Source organism: Enoplosus armatus, chromosome 7 (genome assembly GCF_043641665.1).
Source record: "Enoplosus armatus isolate fEnoArm2 chromosome 7, fEnoArm2.hap1, whole genome shotgun sequence".
NCBI lineage: Eukaryota > Metazoa > Chordata > Actinopteri > Centrarchiformes > Enoplosidae > Enoplosus > Enoplosus armatus.
Window position 1 is genome coordinate 16,825,435 of NC_092186.1, and position 17,983 is coordinate 16,843,417.

General features: G+C 39.8%; 1 protein-coding gene across 1 annotated transcript in view; it reads right to left on the reverse strand.

The window, feature by feature from the left end:
* Nucleotides 1–2,830: 2,830 nt before the first annotated feature.
* acap2b (ArfGAP with coiled-coil, ankyrin repeat and PH domains 2b) overlaps nt 2,831–17,983 on the reverse strand; it is a 49,163-nt gene continuing 34,010 nt past the window's right edge. Inside the window, exons 10-23 of the mRNA XM_070908390.1 lie at nt 16,859–16,971; nt 16,107–16,158; nt 15,358–15,458; nt 15,062–15,167; nt 14,602–14,810; nt 13,568–13,637; nt 13,268–13,362; nt 12,753–12,955; nt 10,965–11,057; nt 10,498–10,730; nt 10,089–10,198; nt 9,842–9,952; nt 9,023–9,084; nt 2,831–4,940 (exon numbers count right to left, since the gene is read on the reverse strand). Of these exons, the coding sequence (XP_070764491.1) occupies nt 4,837–4,940; nt 9,023–9,084; nt 9,842–9,952; nt 10,089–10,198; nt 10,498–10,730; nt 10,965–11,057; nt 12,753–12,955; nt 13,268–13,362; nt 13,568–13,637; nt 14,602–14,810; nt 15,062–15,167; nt 15,358–15,458; nt 16,107–16,158; nt 16,859–16,971 (1,662 nt within the window). The 3' untranslated portion in view covers nt 2,831–4,836. The remainder of the gene's footprint in view (nt 4,941–9,022; nt 9,085–9,841; nt 9,953–10,088; nt 10,199–10,497; nt 10,731–10,964; nt 11,058–12,752; nt 12,956–13,267; nt 13,363–13,567; nt 13,638–14,601; nt 14,811–15,061; nt 15,168–15,357; nt 15,459–16,106; nt 16,159–16,858; nt 16,972–17,983) is intronic.

Consider the following 17,983-nt stretch of genomic DNA (forward strand, 5'->3'; position numbering starts at 1 on the left):
CCTTAAAGTACAGCATCAGTATGTTGAAGTGAAGCAAATCAAAGGTTGTCGCTTTATTCAAGAAAATTTAGACTTTGGTTTTAGCATTGGAAGTGAAATGATCTCATCCGACTGGCGTTTTTTTTATTTGTTTGAAGAAAGTAAGACCTCAGTCATCGCTGGACTCGGTGACTTGTTAACATGAATATGTTCTGTAGTTTGGTCCCTGGCAGTCTGAGCAGCATTAATGGAGCTTGGCCCTCTTGTGCGTTTGTTCACATGGTGTTTTTATGGAGGGAAACGTCTCCAGCGGCGGCCCTTCATTTCTCCACAGGCGAGCAGACCGCACACTTCCCGGAAAAGGCCCGGTGGCCGATTCACAGAGCGAAGCCTGTGAGGCGGGCACAGCGGCGGCACATCCTCAGCACCTCATGACCTTTGAACTCAGATCATATATAAATTTATAATAAAGTATCATGTGAAGGCTCTGTAGCAAAACTGCATGGAGCAAGTACTTTATGTTTGTGTATTTATTTATATTTCTTTCACCTATAATTGGCATGTGTGTCTTCTTACTACCTCACCATGGCAAACATTAGAATTGCACACCATGATTTGGGGAGAATACATCCTATTATTTTAAACACTGACACATATCAATATCAGCCTTAAAAAACCCAGTATCAGTCAAATTTATTATTCATATGCCAAGTTTCTGACATAACTTCCGGATAGAAATGTGTGAAATAATGTTTTTTCTTCTTTCTGAAAGTTAAACGCAAGTTTCAAAATGGCCACCGCGGGAATAAAGTGAAAGTCTGTTGCAGCCGTCGACAGTAAATCCACAACTGAACTACATATTTCCAAACTGTCTTTATTTCCTGTCACGCTTTACCTTCATCCGTCTTTGTCACATCACAGTTCACACAACGTTTTGAAGTGTGACGTGAGAAACACACACTCTGCTTTCAGAAGGTGTTCTGTATGTTTAACATGTCCGGCAGCACTGAGGTGAATTATGATCATGCTATCACTGTTGAAAAAGCTACGTGTTTTCAGGAACGTTAGTTTAAGGCAGACTAAACACACACGTTGGCCTGCTGTACACACACACACACACACACACACACACACACACACACACTGAGACGGCTATAAGTCATTTGAAGTAGTGGGCACTACTGGCCTGCACGCCTCTCATTTCAGCAGCAGCAGAAATAAACACGCTGTAATTATTAAAGGTGGAATGGGACTGCGTAATACATCCATGGATATGTATCAAGACTGGCACAGGGACAAATTCATGACTTCAAAAGTGTACGTTCAAGGACGACATGAATATGTTTTTAAAAAAAAAAAAAGAAGTTTCCATCTCAGTTTAGGGTTAAACACAAAGTCTCATCTGCGTTTAACATGAGAGCTTTGCAGGTTTAGTTTATTTGTAACAGGTGGAGTGATTAAAAATGATAAACTATAAACACACAGAGCAGAAACACTAATGTTTAAAGACAAATACTCATAGTAGGGTTTAGGTGAGGTTTGAAGCCAGCGTCTCAGGTGAATAAAAACCCCAAGAACCAGACTTAGATAAAGTTGCCTTTCAGGATCCCAGCTGCATCTTGAGGTTGTACAGGTCAAGAGTCTATCCTCCCCCTGCTGGACGGACAGATCACACTTCTGCTTTCTGCAAACAACCCAGTAAAAAGCCTGAGGAGTAGTAATGAAGGAGGAAAACACAACGTGATGAGCAACAAAATAAAAACATCAACATCATCAAAACTTTTCCTGCTAACAAAACAAAGAAAAGGTTTAATCTCTGAGCAGTAGCATGGGAGCTCCTGTACCAGCGAAGAAGACGCTATAAAATAAATATTCAATGACAATTTCTATTCTAAACCACATAGAAGCACGAGTGTGCATAAATATATAAAATAGCTTTCACATTATCTGCACTGAAGGACATTTGACATTTGATTTTAACAAGTTGTTCCTCTGCAAATCTATTTCTTATGACAAATAACTGAAAATCATTGAACCATATTTAAAAAGATCCAGATTCAGGGTGTTTGTGTCTCACATTAAAGTTTACTCTTTGACTGATGCCCTCACTCAGTAGGATGTACAAAGGCAAAGGGAAAAAATAGCTGAAATTATACATTATGAGCAACAAAAGCGTCAGAGCTTCAGCCGAAAACACTCTTCACTTTTCATTACATTGTGACCTTATTAATGATCTTGTTTTTAAAAAGCTAAACATAATAGGCCAATTCTGTAATATTAAATCTTTAATAGGCCGAGTGTACAAAGGCTGGCTCATGAATTACTGCTTCGCCTCGCTCTTGAAAAACTCATTTGTGATTAAGAAGAAACACTCGGCCTCTGAGAGGACGTGGGACTCCTTTATGGCCTAGAAGCCTTTTTGCCTTCAGTTATTTTGTGTGACTGTGTGTATTAACACTTTTCATTTTCTTGATTCCTTCCCTTGGATACAATCTTCCCGTTTGCCCTGATAGAAGCAAAAATGTAGATGTGATGTTCGACTGGGTCTTGGCGTGAATGTACTTTAGGGTTTTAATGAATATTTGAAAAACAAATCAATGACAAAGCACTTTAAAATGAAAAGAAATGAGCAGCAAAAGAATTTCTCTTTGGCTTCGCACAAGCAACTGAGCTGAGATAGATGTGATACTAGCTCCATATCGTATTTTGAACGAAACCATTTACGTCTGAAGTAAAATGTGCAGTCACATTAACACATCCTTGAATGACTTTAATGAAACCAAATGAGGCAAAGTGGTTGAAATTAAACGTTGAGACAAAGCAAAAGAAAAAAAGACTCAACATTCAGTGATGAATCCTCAGTCCATATGTATTGAAGTTCTTACAGGTAGAATATACAGTACATGTATACTGGTATACAGAGGTATACAGACAGGCAATATAAAATGGGCTAAAATTACCAAAGGATACAAAGAACAGCATTTACAAAAGCTTATTTAATGATTCAAGTACCACTAACATTATACTTCAGTTCTCTGGAGAATTCAAAAGCATCTGTACAAAATGTACAAGAATTGTATCCCATGTTGCATCTGCCAAAGGTTTCCTCTGCGCTTCAGATTGTATCTTACTATGTATCATATAGAATTTTTTTTTTAAGACACAAACCTACAGCACATAACATATATCTATGAAATTTGGAGGACTTACTTCTGGACTTGAAAATGTTGTCTGAACTAAATAAAAATAAAAAGTGCAACTGTGTGTGTTTCCAAACATCTGGACATTTTGCAGACTGTACGTGCAGTATTTCTGTAACACTTTATTTAACAGGTTAGTCATTTCCAAAATAATTTCCTAATAATTTCTACTGATCACAGGGAAAGAGAGACAGTGTTCAATTGGCACACTTCCATTAATTAAGTTCAATTATCTGCCTGCATTAGCTGAACATGCAAAAATATTAAATTTGTCAACAGGCAAGAATTCACAGGAAACAATGCATACACATAATCCAGCATTACTGTTTGTAATTGTAAGCATTTTTCACTGGTGTTAGAGCTGAAAGCGGCCGTTCATTCAGTAATTTTTTTGTCAGCAGATAAGATTTAAATATGTCAGGATTTTAACTTAAAGTTTCCAGTATCAAATGAACATTTACAGGGAAAATCCTATATTCCCTATAATTAATACCAAACTACACAGTTCCTTCCATGAAACATCCTATGAAATTGTCAGGAAATTCCGAACCTGTAAAATACAGTGTTACTGATGTTTCTAGGACCATCAAGAATAAAATGGCCACATATACTCTATAGGTCCATACTATTATAGAGTTCTTTACCTGTACATCTTAACTTTTTAATCTCATATCAGCAAGAGACTGAATCTAAAAACTAACAATCATCTCGACACCACTGAAGCTATTTTAATTTCACAAAATCACGCTGACGTTGAAGGGCTGATTGCTTCACCGACACGTTCTGCAGCTACTGATGTGGCGACAACATGGGGAAGAGGAACGTGTTCAAAAATAACTAGCATTTAAAAATCAAAAAACTGTTGTCTATTTAACATTACACATGCATCAATAACATGTTTACTTCCACAATCACTGTACATTGTTTAACATGTCAAAGTCTCACCATCAAAACTGGTAAACATCAGTGGCGTTTTAAGACAAAAGGGATTTGTGCAAATAAGTAAAAGCATGTTGTCGTATATACGCTGCCGAGAGTTCGCTAAAAGCAAAACTTTGATACAAAAAAGATAAAAAAGATCCTGTAGCATTTGCCTATGCTCATAAAGAGAATCCTATTGAAAAGAGGAAGCACTTAAACATTTAAATGGAGTATTTAACAGTCTGTCATGCACTTACCTCTTCACAACTCTTAATATATTAAAAAACAGAAATGATCTTCTGTCAGCAAGTGTGACATTAAAGATTAAACTCAAAATAACTGACAGCCTTGATGGCAGCTCTACATTCAGACTGAGTCCAACTATCATTTGATGTTTTTGTGACTTTGTAAATCCTTTCAAAGGCTTGAACACTGTACCATTCACTTATTGTAATAGATCCTACTGGGAAGCACAGTTTAAACTTAAAAAAGTGAGGTTTACTGTTCACTTGAGTGAAAAGCCTGTAGTTTTCAAATACAGCTCTAATCACAGCTGCAAGTCAAATTAATACAATTTGATGAACAGGAGCTTCGGCCACGTTAGATATGGTGACATGGTTCCAGCTGTGGCAGCACCAACCGGCCTTAATGCTCAATGATGTTGGAGGGGAAGTGGACAGCGTCTTTCCAGACATGGTTTTGTCTCTGACTGCTAGAGGACGGCGTTGCTGTCGTGTCAGGGTTTCTGCTGATCGTACTGCTGGTAACGATTCAGCTTGTCCGGGTCGTTGGAGGCCATGTGGGTGAAATCCTGGAAAATGTCCTGGTAGGTTTCATCTCCTGCACGAGAAGCAAGGACACAAGACATCAACAATAACAACAAAGGCAAAACATAAAAGTCAGACAGAGTAACGGCTCCCAACATCTGTTTCACACAACTATTCTTTCTGACTTTTTTTCTTTAGAATCACAGAACACTTTTCAGGCCAGTAAAGATCTTTCAAACTAAACAATCTAAGAGGGAAAAAATGTCATGACAAGTAGATATTACTTCATTTTAAAGGAGGTGGGGAACCACTGAGATGGAGAACAGGGCTGCATGATTAACCCATCCTAAAAACAGTAACTATCTCTTTATCTCGAGCTGTGGCACAGGAGCATTACGCAAAAGACAACAAATCATTTAGTAACACACACAAGTATCAAACTAAAATGTTTACTTTTGTCAGAAAAGTCAGAACTTTAAAACAAGAAATTGTGCTGTTTGCATTTGTCAGTCAGAACGGCATGTTGTGATTTTAATGGTGATGCTGGTGTAACAACAATCCCTGTAAGGATCCCTAAGAAGAAACTCATTACCTCTCTCCCTTTAACAGGTCAAAGACACTTCAGCACCAGATCAGAGTCTGAGCCCACCCCCTCCACCCCCCCCCCCCCCCCCCTCCTCACCACATCAACCTGCTGCAAAGTTCAATAAAGTATTACTTCAAGTCATTAAGACTAAACTGTGTCACAAACAAAATAATAATAAAGGAAATCATTAATGTGTCGTCATGCAGGTTAAGGCAGGATAAAACCTCAACAGAGTGGACGGCTCATGCACAGTGACGGTATCATCAGAACAAGAATGAAAAAGAAAAAGTTGGCCATACCTGTCAGAGCGTCAGCGCAGCTCGAAACATGAAACAGAACAACGCAGAGGCGGAAAAGATGGGGAAGAACAGAAGAAGCAAGAAGGCAAATGTTTGAGGAAAAAACGGCCAGAGTCTTTAATTAGCAACTGGAAGTCGACTCGGAAAGAAAAGACAAGCCCACAGAGAGTCATTTTTGTTAACAACTGTATTGTGTTTAAAGTGCAGGAGTTTATGTACAAAAATACAGTTGTGTTGGCTTCAGCACCCCCAAAGAAAAACAAGAGAACAGAGAACAGAAGAAAGGCACAAACTCTGGGGAGGAGAGTGAGAAAAGAAAAGCAAAATACTGAACGGAGAGAGTGAATTTACAGAGAGAGAAATGGATGAGAGCAATAAAGACGAGAGAGAGAGAGAGAGCCTCCTCCTCTTATAACAGAGCAGCGGTTCTCAATCTGTTCGAGTTTTAAGTGTAAATTTTCCCTTTTTTAGGTTTTTAATTAATCAGAATACTACAGGAGACAAATACTGAATAAAGAAAAATATATTTATGAAAAGTATTAAAAGAATTATCATTATGTTTTAAAAAAATAAACATACTTCCCCTCAGATTTCATAAATCAATGTTTAAATGCCCACAAAAATCTCAGAGCAACCCGCAGGCTGAGAACCGCTGCTCTGCACTGCTTATACACTCAATCAGGTAGAAACACTTGAGTCGAGGGAGCCGTAATTGTAATAAAAAAAAGGGGGGGGGGGGGGGGTTCATTACTTTCATTACCCCTGAATATCCCTCATCAGTCCCATCATTCATCAACTGATTGGAGGCGCTGATGAAGAGGCCGTCGGGTATCAAAGAGGACAGCGATCTGATGCCGACAACTACGCAAATCGTCTCTCAAAGCAAGACAAACTGGAGGATCAATCAGCGACTGGAAGCTCGTACTTCAGACTCTACTCTGCTCCTCCTGTTCCTCTCATGATCAGTGTTAGTGTGTCTGCTGTTGACCTTTAAGGCAACGACAACCAGCAACAGCTTCTGTACCATTCCCTGTCAACAACCATTGCACATGAAAATAACAATAAGAAAAAAGAAGAATTACGTGTCATTCTTTGTCATTCAGGTCCAAAACATTCCTGACTTATTTTTAAAAAGTGAAAAATCACCACGGAGGATATTCCACTTTTAAAAAACCCTGCAGCATTCAGGCTAATAACAGTCTGGCTACCTACAGCAGCACATGTAGCCCTCAGTATAAGATGCTTTAATCTTTTAGGACAAATGGACGCCATTTCTGAGCCTAGCCCTCCCTCTTGTGGTCAACACACATAAATGCAGGACTCCCTTTTTTCCCTACAATCTAACAACCCCTCAGCATCTACTCTAAAAGGACACAAGAACTTCATTTAACTGTGAACACAATCAGTAATCCCTATTCTAACGACTGGACGCATCCCCCCACACTGGTCAGCCATTCAAAACATCACATACTGTTCTGCCAGCACCAGGGGGCGCTGCTCTTTCACTGTGAATTAGCAGAAATGACAATTTACTCAAAGTGCTTTGGTGCCCTCCCAGGATTTGGGGCTGCATGGAGACGTGGGATGAAACTGGGGTGCGTTTCAATTATTCATTCACCATCAATAAAGTGAGCTTTGCATCTGTAGCCACACTCTTAGTGAATATCTACTTCACTTTTTTTTGTAAAGCTCCCATATGATTAAGATAAATATAAGCTAGGACAAGCAGGTGATACAAATCTATACATGGTTACATGGATATTATTCTAGACTATTGCACTTGTTGCTTGACAATAAACCATCCTCAGACGGTTTGTTTATATTTGAGTAAAAACCCACTAATATTCGATACAATCAATGCGATGGCACTAAAAGGCCTTCATCATCTTACAATTCTGGATTTCCCGTGATTACAGGAGCAAGCACACATAACAGACTAATAACAAGACACAATATTGTCATCACAAGTAAATACCACACAATCAAAAAAGAAAAGCAAGGATGTGAACACAGAGCGCCCTCGTGGCACTCACCCTCTCACCTCTGCTTATTCTGTCAGACTATAAAGAAATGTACGTATGCACATCATTTACAAATGTACAGAGAGTATACTTATTACACGGTTCCTAGAATCATCTTTATAAAAGAAAACTGTTCTAAAATAGACTTTTTTTCTGACCAGGCATGTCACTACAGCAAGATGCATTATGTTTGGACAACAAACATTTCAAATAAGTAAACAGGCCTTGAAAATGGTTAAGACATAAAATGGGAACCATACAATTGCAGGAAAAAAAAAAAAAAAAAAGGTACAGTAATTGCATAACCATTAATAGGAATGTGCATAAATTACTTCTGACAGGTCAATGAAACTCTCTCTCTCACACACACACACACACACTCACACACACACTGCGTCTGTCCAAACTGGTCAGATGATAAAAAAAATATCATTCAAAAGTCACAATTATTGCCAGATAGTGAAAACTGCCGTCACTTTGAGGTCCGAGTGTCACTGGATACTGGTGGCAGTTACTGGGTAGCTAGTTTTTTGCAAAGATACTGTGACTGATAGCAGAGACACAATACTAAAATAAAATGTATTTTAGGCCCAAAAAACTAATTTCTCATAAACTGCTATAAATTACTGAACACCTCTTAAATAGAGGGAATCAGCACAAGTGGAATAATTTAAAATTAAAGGGAGGACGTACAGACAATCTAGTAAAAAGTGAAACTGTTTCTTTAAATTTTGTGCTATCAATCATCTTACATTAATAACAGTCACTTAATTGAAAATGTGGATGTTCCACTTTGGAACAAAACTCTTCGGTAATGTCCAGAGTTGATGGCTTTAACCCTGTCATGTTGACACAGTCTAGCACCTCACGTTACACCACACCAAGGTGGAGCTGGTCCGGCAACTGGCAGGAGCTGGGCGGATAAGACAGTGCTCGCACTCACAGGAGCAACACTGACAGAGTTGGGCTCAGTGGATCAAATTTCCCCCAACCTGGAGGTCTCTTAAAAATGAAAAATGTGTCCAATTTGTAATCAAACCACTGAGAATGAATTATCTGGGTTCATTTGCAGTTTTTCAGTCAACTGACCCCAACACTGAAACGTGGGCTTCACATTTCCTCTGATAATGTTGCCCCTATGCTTTAATAAGAGCGGACAGTTATTAAGTTTCGTCCAGCTGCAGGCTAATAAACTCCTGCATGCACTTCCTGTACTGCATCTCGGTGGGGCTGTTGGTGTTATATTGACCTGACTGGCTGTAGGGCCCCTCCGCCTCTCGCATCTCCTCGTTCATCTTGGCCAGTCGCAACCTGGGGAGCGGGCCAAGAAACAGGAAGTGACACATTAGCCACAGATACAGTCAACAATCAAACTCTTAAACATTTCCCTCTAATGTCAGTTGTTGTATTTTTATTTTTTTAGTTTATTGCCCAATAAGAACCGTTCCCACAGAAATACTGATAAATAACAGCACTCTCACAGGCCACTGTGTTACATCCAGAGATAAAAGATCTGATAGAGCAGTGACACCTTGTGGAAAAAGTTGTTACTCAGTGGTTAAAGCAGACAGTTATACTGGTTTAGGTTTTGATAGATGCTTTTAGCTTGTAATAAAATCATGAAACAGTTAATGCCACACAAAATATGCCTTTTGTTTGCAGTTGTGTAATGGGCGTGATAATGTAACATGAGTCAGTTCGTTTTTATAAAATAATTCCCTACAGGGTGATGAGTGTGATCTCTGCTCTGCGTCTGGTTCTTGTTTCATCCTGTCAGGGTTTATTTAGAAACAATATCTAAAAGGTTAAAATATTACTATTTCAACTATTACACTGACTTTCTACATTTACCAAGCTTTTTTCAGAAGCTGTTACAACGCCTTAAAAAATACACAAAGTAATTAGTTTCACTTTCCAAACCAATTGTTCACTATTGGTGTTGGATAGTTGTGCTGGTTGTTTGTGTTGAACATGGTGGAAGCTCAGACAATTCTCCCAGAATAAATATTGGTAAACACAGAATAATAATAATAATACCAGTAATAATGATGATAAGAATAACACTCACAGTGTGACGATGTCTGCATTGGCCGCCTCCACAGCTATTGTCAGGGGTGTCTTCTCGTCAATGTCTGCAGCATTTTGATTTGCTCCTCGTTTTAAGAATAAACACACTTGCCTGAAACAGAGAGAAACGTGTCATTTTTTTGAGGTCACACATAATCTGGATTGCATCTCACTCTTCGAAGAGCCCTGTTAATATTCTCAGAGTAAAAGTTTGGTGAAGTAATAATGATGAGACGTGTAAGACAAACCCTGTGTGTCCCAGCATGGTGGCGTGGTGGAGGGGTCCTCGGCCCTGAGCGTCCTGCTGGTTCACATTTGCTGCATTTTGGAGCAGAAACTCACAGGTGACCAGGGAACCCTGAAATGAATTCATGTAACACGTTATATTACTTACCAGAGACAAAACACACAAGAGTTATTGTGTTATAAGTATCTCAAGATCAGTAATTCTGTTTCACTGGCAATTTTTTGCATACATGAAAACTATATACCATCACAGATATGCAACACTTCATTACCTTTCTAATTATAACTAAATCAATAAAATCTACATAAACTAGTTTATTAAATTAGTGAAAGTGTTAATGTTCCTTCAAACTCTCCCATCAGCATAATAAATGATACTGTGCTGGCTGGATTATCTGTAACAATGCTTACCCCCTGCACCGCCATGATGAGCGGCGTCCTCTTGTCGTCATCCGTGTTGACCCAGTTGACCTCGGCTCCGTGGGCCAGTGCCTCCGCCATGTCCGGCAGGCTGCGGGCACACGAGGCCCAGTAGAGCTGCAGACCCGGGCTGTACTCCTTAGGCTCGTAGAAAACCATCTCCTTACAGGGTGACGGAGGAGGCAGTGTGGCAGGCATGGCCATGGGTGGAGACTCAGCAGCATCTGAGAAATGGGAAGAAAGTTAACCACTAAACCCTCTCAACAATAAGTACAACAATAAGTATATGAAATGTCAATTCCTCTGTGCATTGTAATCAGTTTTCCTGCCTTGCCTTGTCCCTCTGACGCTTGTGCAAGATGTTGCTTTTTAACTGGGGTAATATGACGGTCGCTTCAGATTTAAATAGGCAGGGATGTAATGACAGAGGAGTGTGAGTGTTTGCAGTTGTGTCTTACCTGCATCTGTCAGGCTGTTATTGGAGGGCGTGTTGGCCAGCATCTCCCTGCTCCCATCAGCGCTGTTCTGGATGCCGCTGTCCGCACTTTTTACTGTAAAACAAGTCTGAATGACTACTTGTGGAACAACACACAGCTGTCATTCACTGAGTGTATAAAATAGAAGGAGCACCTTCCTGCTGATTGTTTTAAGTGGTGGAAAGTAAACATATTTTGGCAGATCATCACACACGGCCTCCTTATGTAGCTCAACAGAAGCCTTTTGATAAATGAGTTTGTTTTTCTGTAACCAACCAAACAATTTTTGAACATCTACACAGTGTGATTACCAGAAACAGCAGGTGGTCCTAATATTTTCTACAGTAAGTGTACCGGATGAAATCAACAGAAAGAGAACTGGATGACAGATCCCCACCTTCACCTTATGTTTCAGGTCCCTAAATACCAAAAATACGATGAAACAGATACAAATGCAAATACCAGACACTGACCAAAACCATGTGTGAGAGAAACACTTCCCACCACCGGGGGAAAAAAACAAAACATGGTACGCTCTGCAATGCTCTTAACATGACGGGATGGTCCATTAGAAAGGTCTGGATGAGGGAGGAACAGACGAGTGGATGAAGGGTTGTTAGTCCACAGCCCCAAAGCAGTGAATACAAAATGGACAAAGGGGGTGGAGAAGCAAGCGAAACACTAAGCATTTAGTACTTACTGCTCCTGAGCTTGGAGGAGTTGTCAAAGTAGGAGAAGAGTGAGTCAAGCTCGTCAGGACAGAAGAGAGAGTCGCGGCGGGCCTCCGAGCCGCTGGCAGCTACGTTAGGGATAATGGGAGGCGAAGGGTGTAATTTGAGTAGCAGGGTGGGGAGTTTTAGGGTTGGCGGTGAGAGCAGGGGTTAGTCCAGGAGCACAGAACAGCCAGGGGAGGATAGAAAGAGAGAGAGAGAGTGTGAACAAGAGATTGAGGAAGAGGAGAGAGAGGAAAGCTGGGTGAAAGCAGAGAGAGTTAGACTACCAGCTCGGTCGACACTAGAAACGACAGACTACGAGAAGCAATGGGAGGCAAAGAGGGCTTAGACATATGCTGTTCACAGAGAACACACAGTATGCCAATGGGTGGACACTTCTCCACGGCAGTGCAAAAATCACACAAAGCATACAATAAAAAAGGTGGCCACAATCACAAATGACACTGGCTTTGCTCTATGGACGCTGTGTAATTTTGTTTCTAAAGACGCACTAAAAGTTCTGTTTCTGTGGTGGTAAAACAAAAACATCTAAACTCTGAAATCCTGTTGTATTTCTTTAGTAACCAAAGGAAATTTAGAAATTTAGAAGAAATGAAAAAGGAATTTGTAAAAATGTATTTAGACACTGAGAAAACATCCAACTTAAAATAGGAATTTTATATAAAACACTGCTCATCATCTATAAATGAGACATCAAAAACTACTGATCCAACAATGCCCAAGCCTTCATCAACTGACTTTTAATATCTCAGTTTTCAAAATGTAAACGTTACAGGTAAATACTGTATTAAGTCCTGACACTTTGTTGGACCTAGTGGTCTTAAATCCATCCAGCTAAAATTCAGTACACTTTTTAAAGGGAATTTGTGCGATTGCCAGACACCATCCAGGTCAGGATCAATGTCTTTGGTTGAGTTAGTTTGATACTATGAACCATCCGTTATTCATTAAGTTCAGAGATGAGGGAAAGGTTACAGAAAACACAAACTCTTGGATCGAAGGTGTGTCATGTTTGTTCTTTTTTTTTTTTACTGACCCGACTGTCCGGAGACGTTTGAACCAGGTCGGAGTTTGGGGGTGGGTGGTGGCGCTCTTGGGGGCAGGTGGTCAGAGCTGCTGCTCAGCCTCTTCTCCTGTTTGCTCAGAGAGACCACTTTGTTGCGAAGCTCCTCGTCTGACGGCCGGCGTACAAACCGGCGGTCCACGTATTTGGCTTTGATGTAGGCCTCCACCTCATGTCTGTTGGTAACAAGAAGCGCAGGGTTTTGTTTGTGAATAAGGTGAGACATTTAAGCTGGCTGTCAGGCTACTGCTGGCAAATGTTTACTACAGTTTATCTACTCAAAGATCAGTTTGATGCAGAAGCTGTACACCAACTGCAGAATTTATCACAATGAAGCCAAAGTCAAATTCTAGTCTATTAAGTTTTTTGTCAGACACAGAAAAAACACTAAATACCAGGACACAAATCAAGTGAGAAAATAATATTTATGTATCTACATTCCTGCAGAACTTACAAGTAGATATTTTGGTCTGAAAATACTTCTGTACCTTGGATCTCCTGGCTGTGGTTTTCTGGCTCCGAGCTCCTCTCGCCGAGCCTCATAGATCTGGTTGATCACTCCGTTTCCCAGTTCACACATCAACTGTGAAAGACGTACAATGAAATTAGAAATAAAAAAAAATCCATCTGGATAATCAACCAGGCAGTGAAATGTTTAATTCAGCTACACCTTCTACAATGATTGTCAAGCATATAAGAAAACAGATTAAGAAAAAATAAATGTGTGCAGTAATTTGTTTTTAGAACCTGATTAAAACTTTTATGTACACCAGTTTTTCCACACTCACCTTTAGTAATTCTGGCTCCCATGTATCCAAAGTCAAAGACCGAACTTTAGAGAAATGTACTCCCAGACTCCTGCAGAAAGAAGCATTAAGAAAGCACAATGACATTACTTGAAGACCATTATACTTTTCAACACACACGAGGGCAGTTTAAGGTTTAGCCACAAGGTGGAAATTGGGGTCTGCAGATTCATGGGTTTAATCACAAAAACCCAGAGGTTTTCAGATAAACATGCAGTACTCCAACAGCTCTATGCCTTTGTTACCATTTTGTTTATATTATTAAAATGATATAACTAGAGGGAAAGTGCGAGAGTGATTTGCAGAGGTCACAAATGGGGACCTTTGACCATAAATTTCTGAACCCACTCTGGTCCATTAGTTTTTCAGATTGTAGTGAGGAAGATAACCTGAATCCCTGGTGATTATTGCTTCATGGATATCATGGGACTGACCTGGTCACTGTTATGTAAATTAAAATTTGGCCTGAATGAATTTAATGTTTTACTCTGGCACAAGTAATTAAAGGCCGTCCCATCATCCTGAGCAGACTGGGTGTTCATAACAGTGAGTTTACATTTCATAAATCCCTGAGGACCAACATTTTGTACAAAGCCTTCACACGATGACCCTAATGGAAAACATTTTCCACAATTATGCCACCAGGCAATGACTACTTTTAATCCTTTCCAGTTTTCACTGAACAAAAATGAACTCAAAATGAACTGTATTCCTGCAAAGTGGTTTATAAACAAATATATTCTGCTGATATTAGTTCCCTCAGTTTATTAGTTCCTCTCAGTTTCTCCTTCCTGGAATAAACTTGAACTTAAAACAATTTCATGTAAAAGTTAAGGGCTAGTTTCATGACTTTGTATCTTAATTCGTTTTTTTTCTTTTTAGTCTGATATTTTCTATTTTTTGCATTTTCTGTCTCCTTCACAACTCTTTGTTATTGCAGGTTCTGCTTTTGCTGCCATTCTCATGTGTCTAGCTGTCCTTAACCTCAATATATTATGAGGATTACAGTACTTTACCTGTGGATACCAGAGCACTGTATGCAGAGGGTGATGCCCAGATTGATGCTGGCCCAGCGGGGGTCTGGCTGGCCACAGTCGCAGCAGCAGGTGTTTCCTGGGATGGCCAGGACCTTCTGCAGGGCACTCTCTCCTTTCAGTGATCTCTCCTTCGGCTCCCCACCTGAGTCCAGGCTCCCTGTCGACGTGGATGACTTCCTATCCAGCTTCTGGTATGAGAGAGACGGGGGAATGCACACAGACAGAGGGATGGTAAAGATTTATTAGGAGACAGGATGAAATTAAATGAAATTAAACTTTGTCTCTGTGGTGTAACTGGGGCATTGAGGAAAGGAAACTGGTGTTATATATAAAAACACAGGTTATTAAAGATTACTCATGATGTATTCATTGATTTATTTATCTAAAGTATTTGTGAATCCCTTCAACTATCCACTCAGTCTCAATGATTTGTTTTTACCTCGCCCTCATCTCCCTTGTCGCGGAAGGCGGTGGCAATGCTGTTCTGGACGGCTTTGATCCAAGCCTGTCGCAGCTTCTCTGAGTCTGCCTGCATCATACAGCTCCTGTTGGGACACAAAAGCATCACACAACTGTTGAATGTGTGTGTGTGTGTGTGTGTGTGTGTGTGTGTGTGTGTGTGTGTGCATATGGTAGGAGGTGGGTACACTGCTTACTCCACCTTCCCACCTTTAGTAACATATTCCAGTGCTCATTAGACTGACAGGGAGGGATACTTCACTGATTCAAACTTACTTGGTGGGTGACACCACTTCGAAACAGAAGCGACGCTCTATGTCCTCACAGTGTTTGACTGTACATAGTCTCAGATCTTCCACCACCACTGTCGGGTTGTCCTGAGGGGACAGCACAGCAGCGTTGGTTAAACACAATACACACACAATGACAGACAGCGCTGGACACCTAAGATTTTCCATATAACATTGTAAAAGGTGTTGCTTATACTTCTTTTATAACAGTAGTTATTTCTCCCTTAAATTCTTATATATTTTCTCCCTTAATATTTCAAATAGATTCAGCAACAAATAAAGCACTAGAAATATCTAAATGTTTGCCAATGTTTTCATCAAGCTCACTACCTGGGTCAATTTCTGTGACTATATCATAGGTTGATGTGGTTATCCCCTGCAGTCAGGGTGTAGAAAAAAAATGCAAAAAAATCCCTGCACGGCACGGTGCATGGAAATGGGTCACAACTGAGTAAACTGGCCAATTGTACTAATAATAATCAACAATATTTGACTATATTTGATCTGTGAAACAGCTTTGCACAGACATGTTTCTCATACTTTTCTTCAACATAATGGCTGCATCTTATTAAACAATTACACACAGAAATATATCTTCACATACAGCTGTGGTTTATCCTCCACTGAATGTCTGTTTTGAATACAGCATCCTGTTAAAAATACATGACTGTGTATTTGTGCTAGAAGTCAAACACATGCATATTTGATTGTGGTGCAGGGAGTCACTTGACATACCTTAAATTTCTTCTGGTAAACTAGCTGATTGTTCTGGATGGAGAACCAACGCCTGAAAGGAGATCACGAGAAAAACAAAGTCACACGCAGTTTCCAGTGACTCCAAAAATAACACGCTTTGACATGGTAATGTCTAGAGAGAGAGCTGATGATTAGAAACGTTTAGTCAGTTAGAGTTAGGGTTATGCTAGAAGTAATAATTATGGTATTCTAAAAATACCATAATACTATACATTTTGGAAGAAAGAAATCTGCAGAATTTAGTCAAAAAAACAATAATTCATTACATCTTTCAAAAACTACATTAATTGCTTTTGTTTATATTCACTAAATAAAATCATGAGAGGAGCAGGAATTCCAATCAAAGCCTCATCTGCACATGTCTTCTTGAGGTTCGTTGGGTCCAGAGGTATAAATACAACCTGAGTAATATGAGTCAACTTTAAAAGAAAGACGTCACGGGTTGGTATGATTGTCAGGAATGGTATTTTCACTTACATTTAATTGGTCAACTAATGTACAGCATTAACCTCTTCCTGCTAAATCCAACCCAATTATATTCTTGTGACCATGATAGGAAAATTCTGGTTACTTGCAGAAATGTTAAAATGTAAAGCACCTTTAATATCTCTATTCTAAATTTTGATGACGGTGCTTTACATCCATGATCAGCCCACCATAGCTATTCCTTATCATAAAATTGAATTTTAAATGTATTCATAAAGATGGTAATTGAACTATGTCTGTCGTACCTATTCCACGTCTTGAAGGCGTTGCTGGCCCTCTTAAAGAGATAACCCTCCATGGCGATGCCGTTGTCTGCATCAACATTGTACTCCAGCTTGGTGTCGTCATTCGAGAAGTCCTGAACAAAAGAGACAAGGAGAGAGAAAGATGGAAAGAATATCAAAGGGTTAGGAAATAAAGACAGAGAGCAAAGACAGAAAAGGTAAGAAAACATTTCCCACATTATCAACATTTAAAATGTTGATATTTTCCTTTGATCTAGTTTGATATTCTACTTTGATTTAGTTATTTTTTCTGGGGTGAGCAGTGACTCAGCACTTTTCACAAATAAGGGCCATTAGTCTCACTTGTGTTAAGTGACCTCGTACAAAGCAGCACTGCAAAGCTGCTTCTCACACTGACCTGAATGATGTTTCACACCAAGAACCAGGCGAGACAGAAACAACATGCACAGCTGATGCTTGCAGAGTTATAATCTACTCCAATAGACTACATGTGTTGCCTGAAAAAGGAGATTAAAAATACATCTACAAGAAATTCTTCTAACGTTGAGTTATACGCCACTTTACTGAGATTTGTCTTCACAGTGTCAAGGCTTCAGACTCTTTTAGTTTCTCCTTCATCCACATCCACCATGTCCAGTCTCCCCATTACGCTATACTTGCACACATTCATAAAACCATAAACAATCCCTAAATGAAGACTGAGGCCATATCAACAAATCACGGAGGAATGAAAAATGCCCTGAACAATGATATCATGAGGTATTAAGCTAGATAGTTAATGAGTTAGTTATTGTCCTCTAAGGAGTAAAGTTGCAAAGTGAGATTTCATGCTTCCTTTCTCTCACTGACTCTGCTGCTGCTGTAACCCAGTCTGGTGTTTTGTCATGGGACTGTCCCTGCGCCCGGTCTAGCTTTAACTACCTGAGCTGCTGCCACACTTTCCTAACACCCTCCCAGCTTTCTCAGCTTCAAGTGACATTGAACACCATAATGCATGTGTGTGTGTGTGTGTGTGTGTCCTTGGGGAGTCAATTTACACTGGGTGTCACCATGTCCACAACCAATTACTGCTCGAGGTCTGTTATTGTAATGAGCTGTGGAATCATCTTTGCTGTCGTCCTTCTA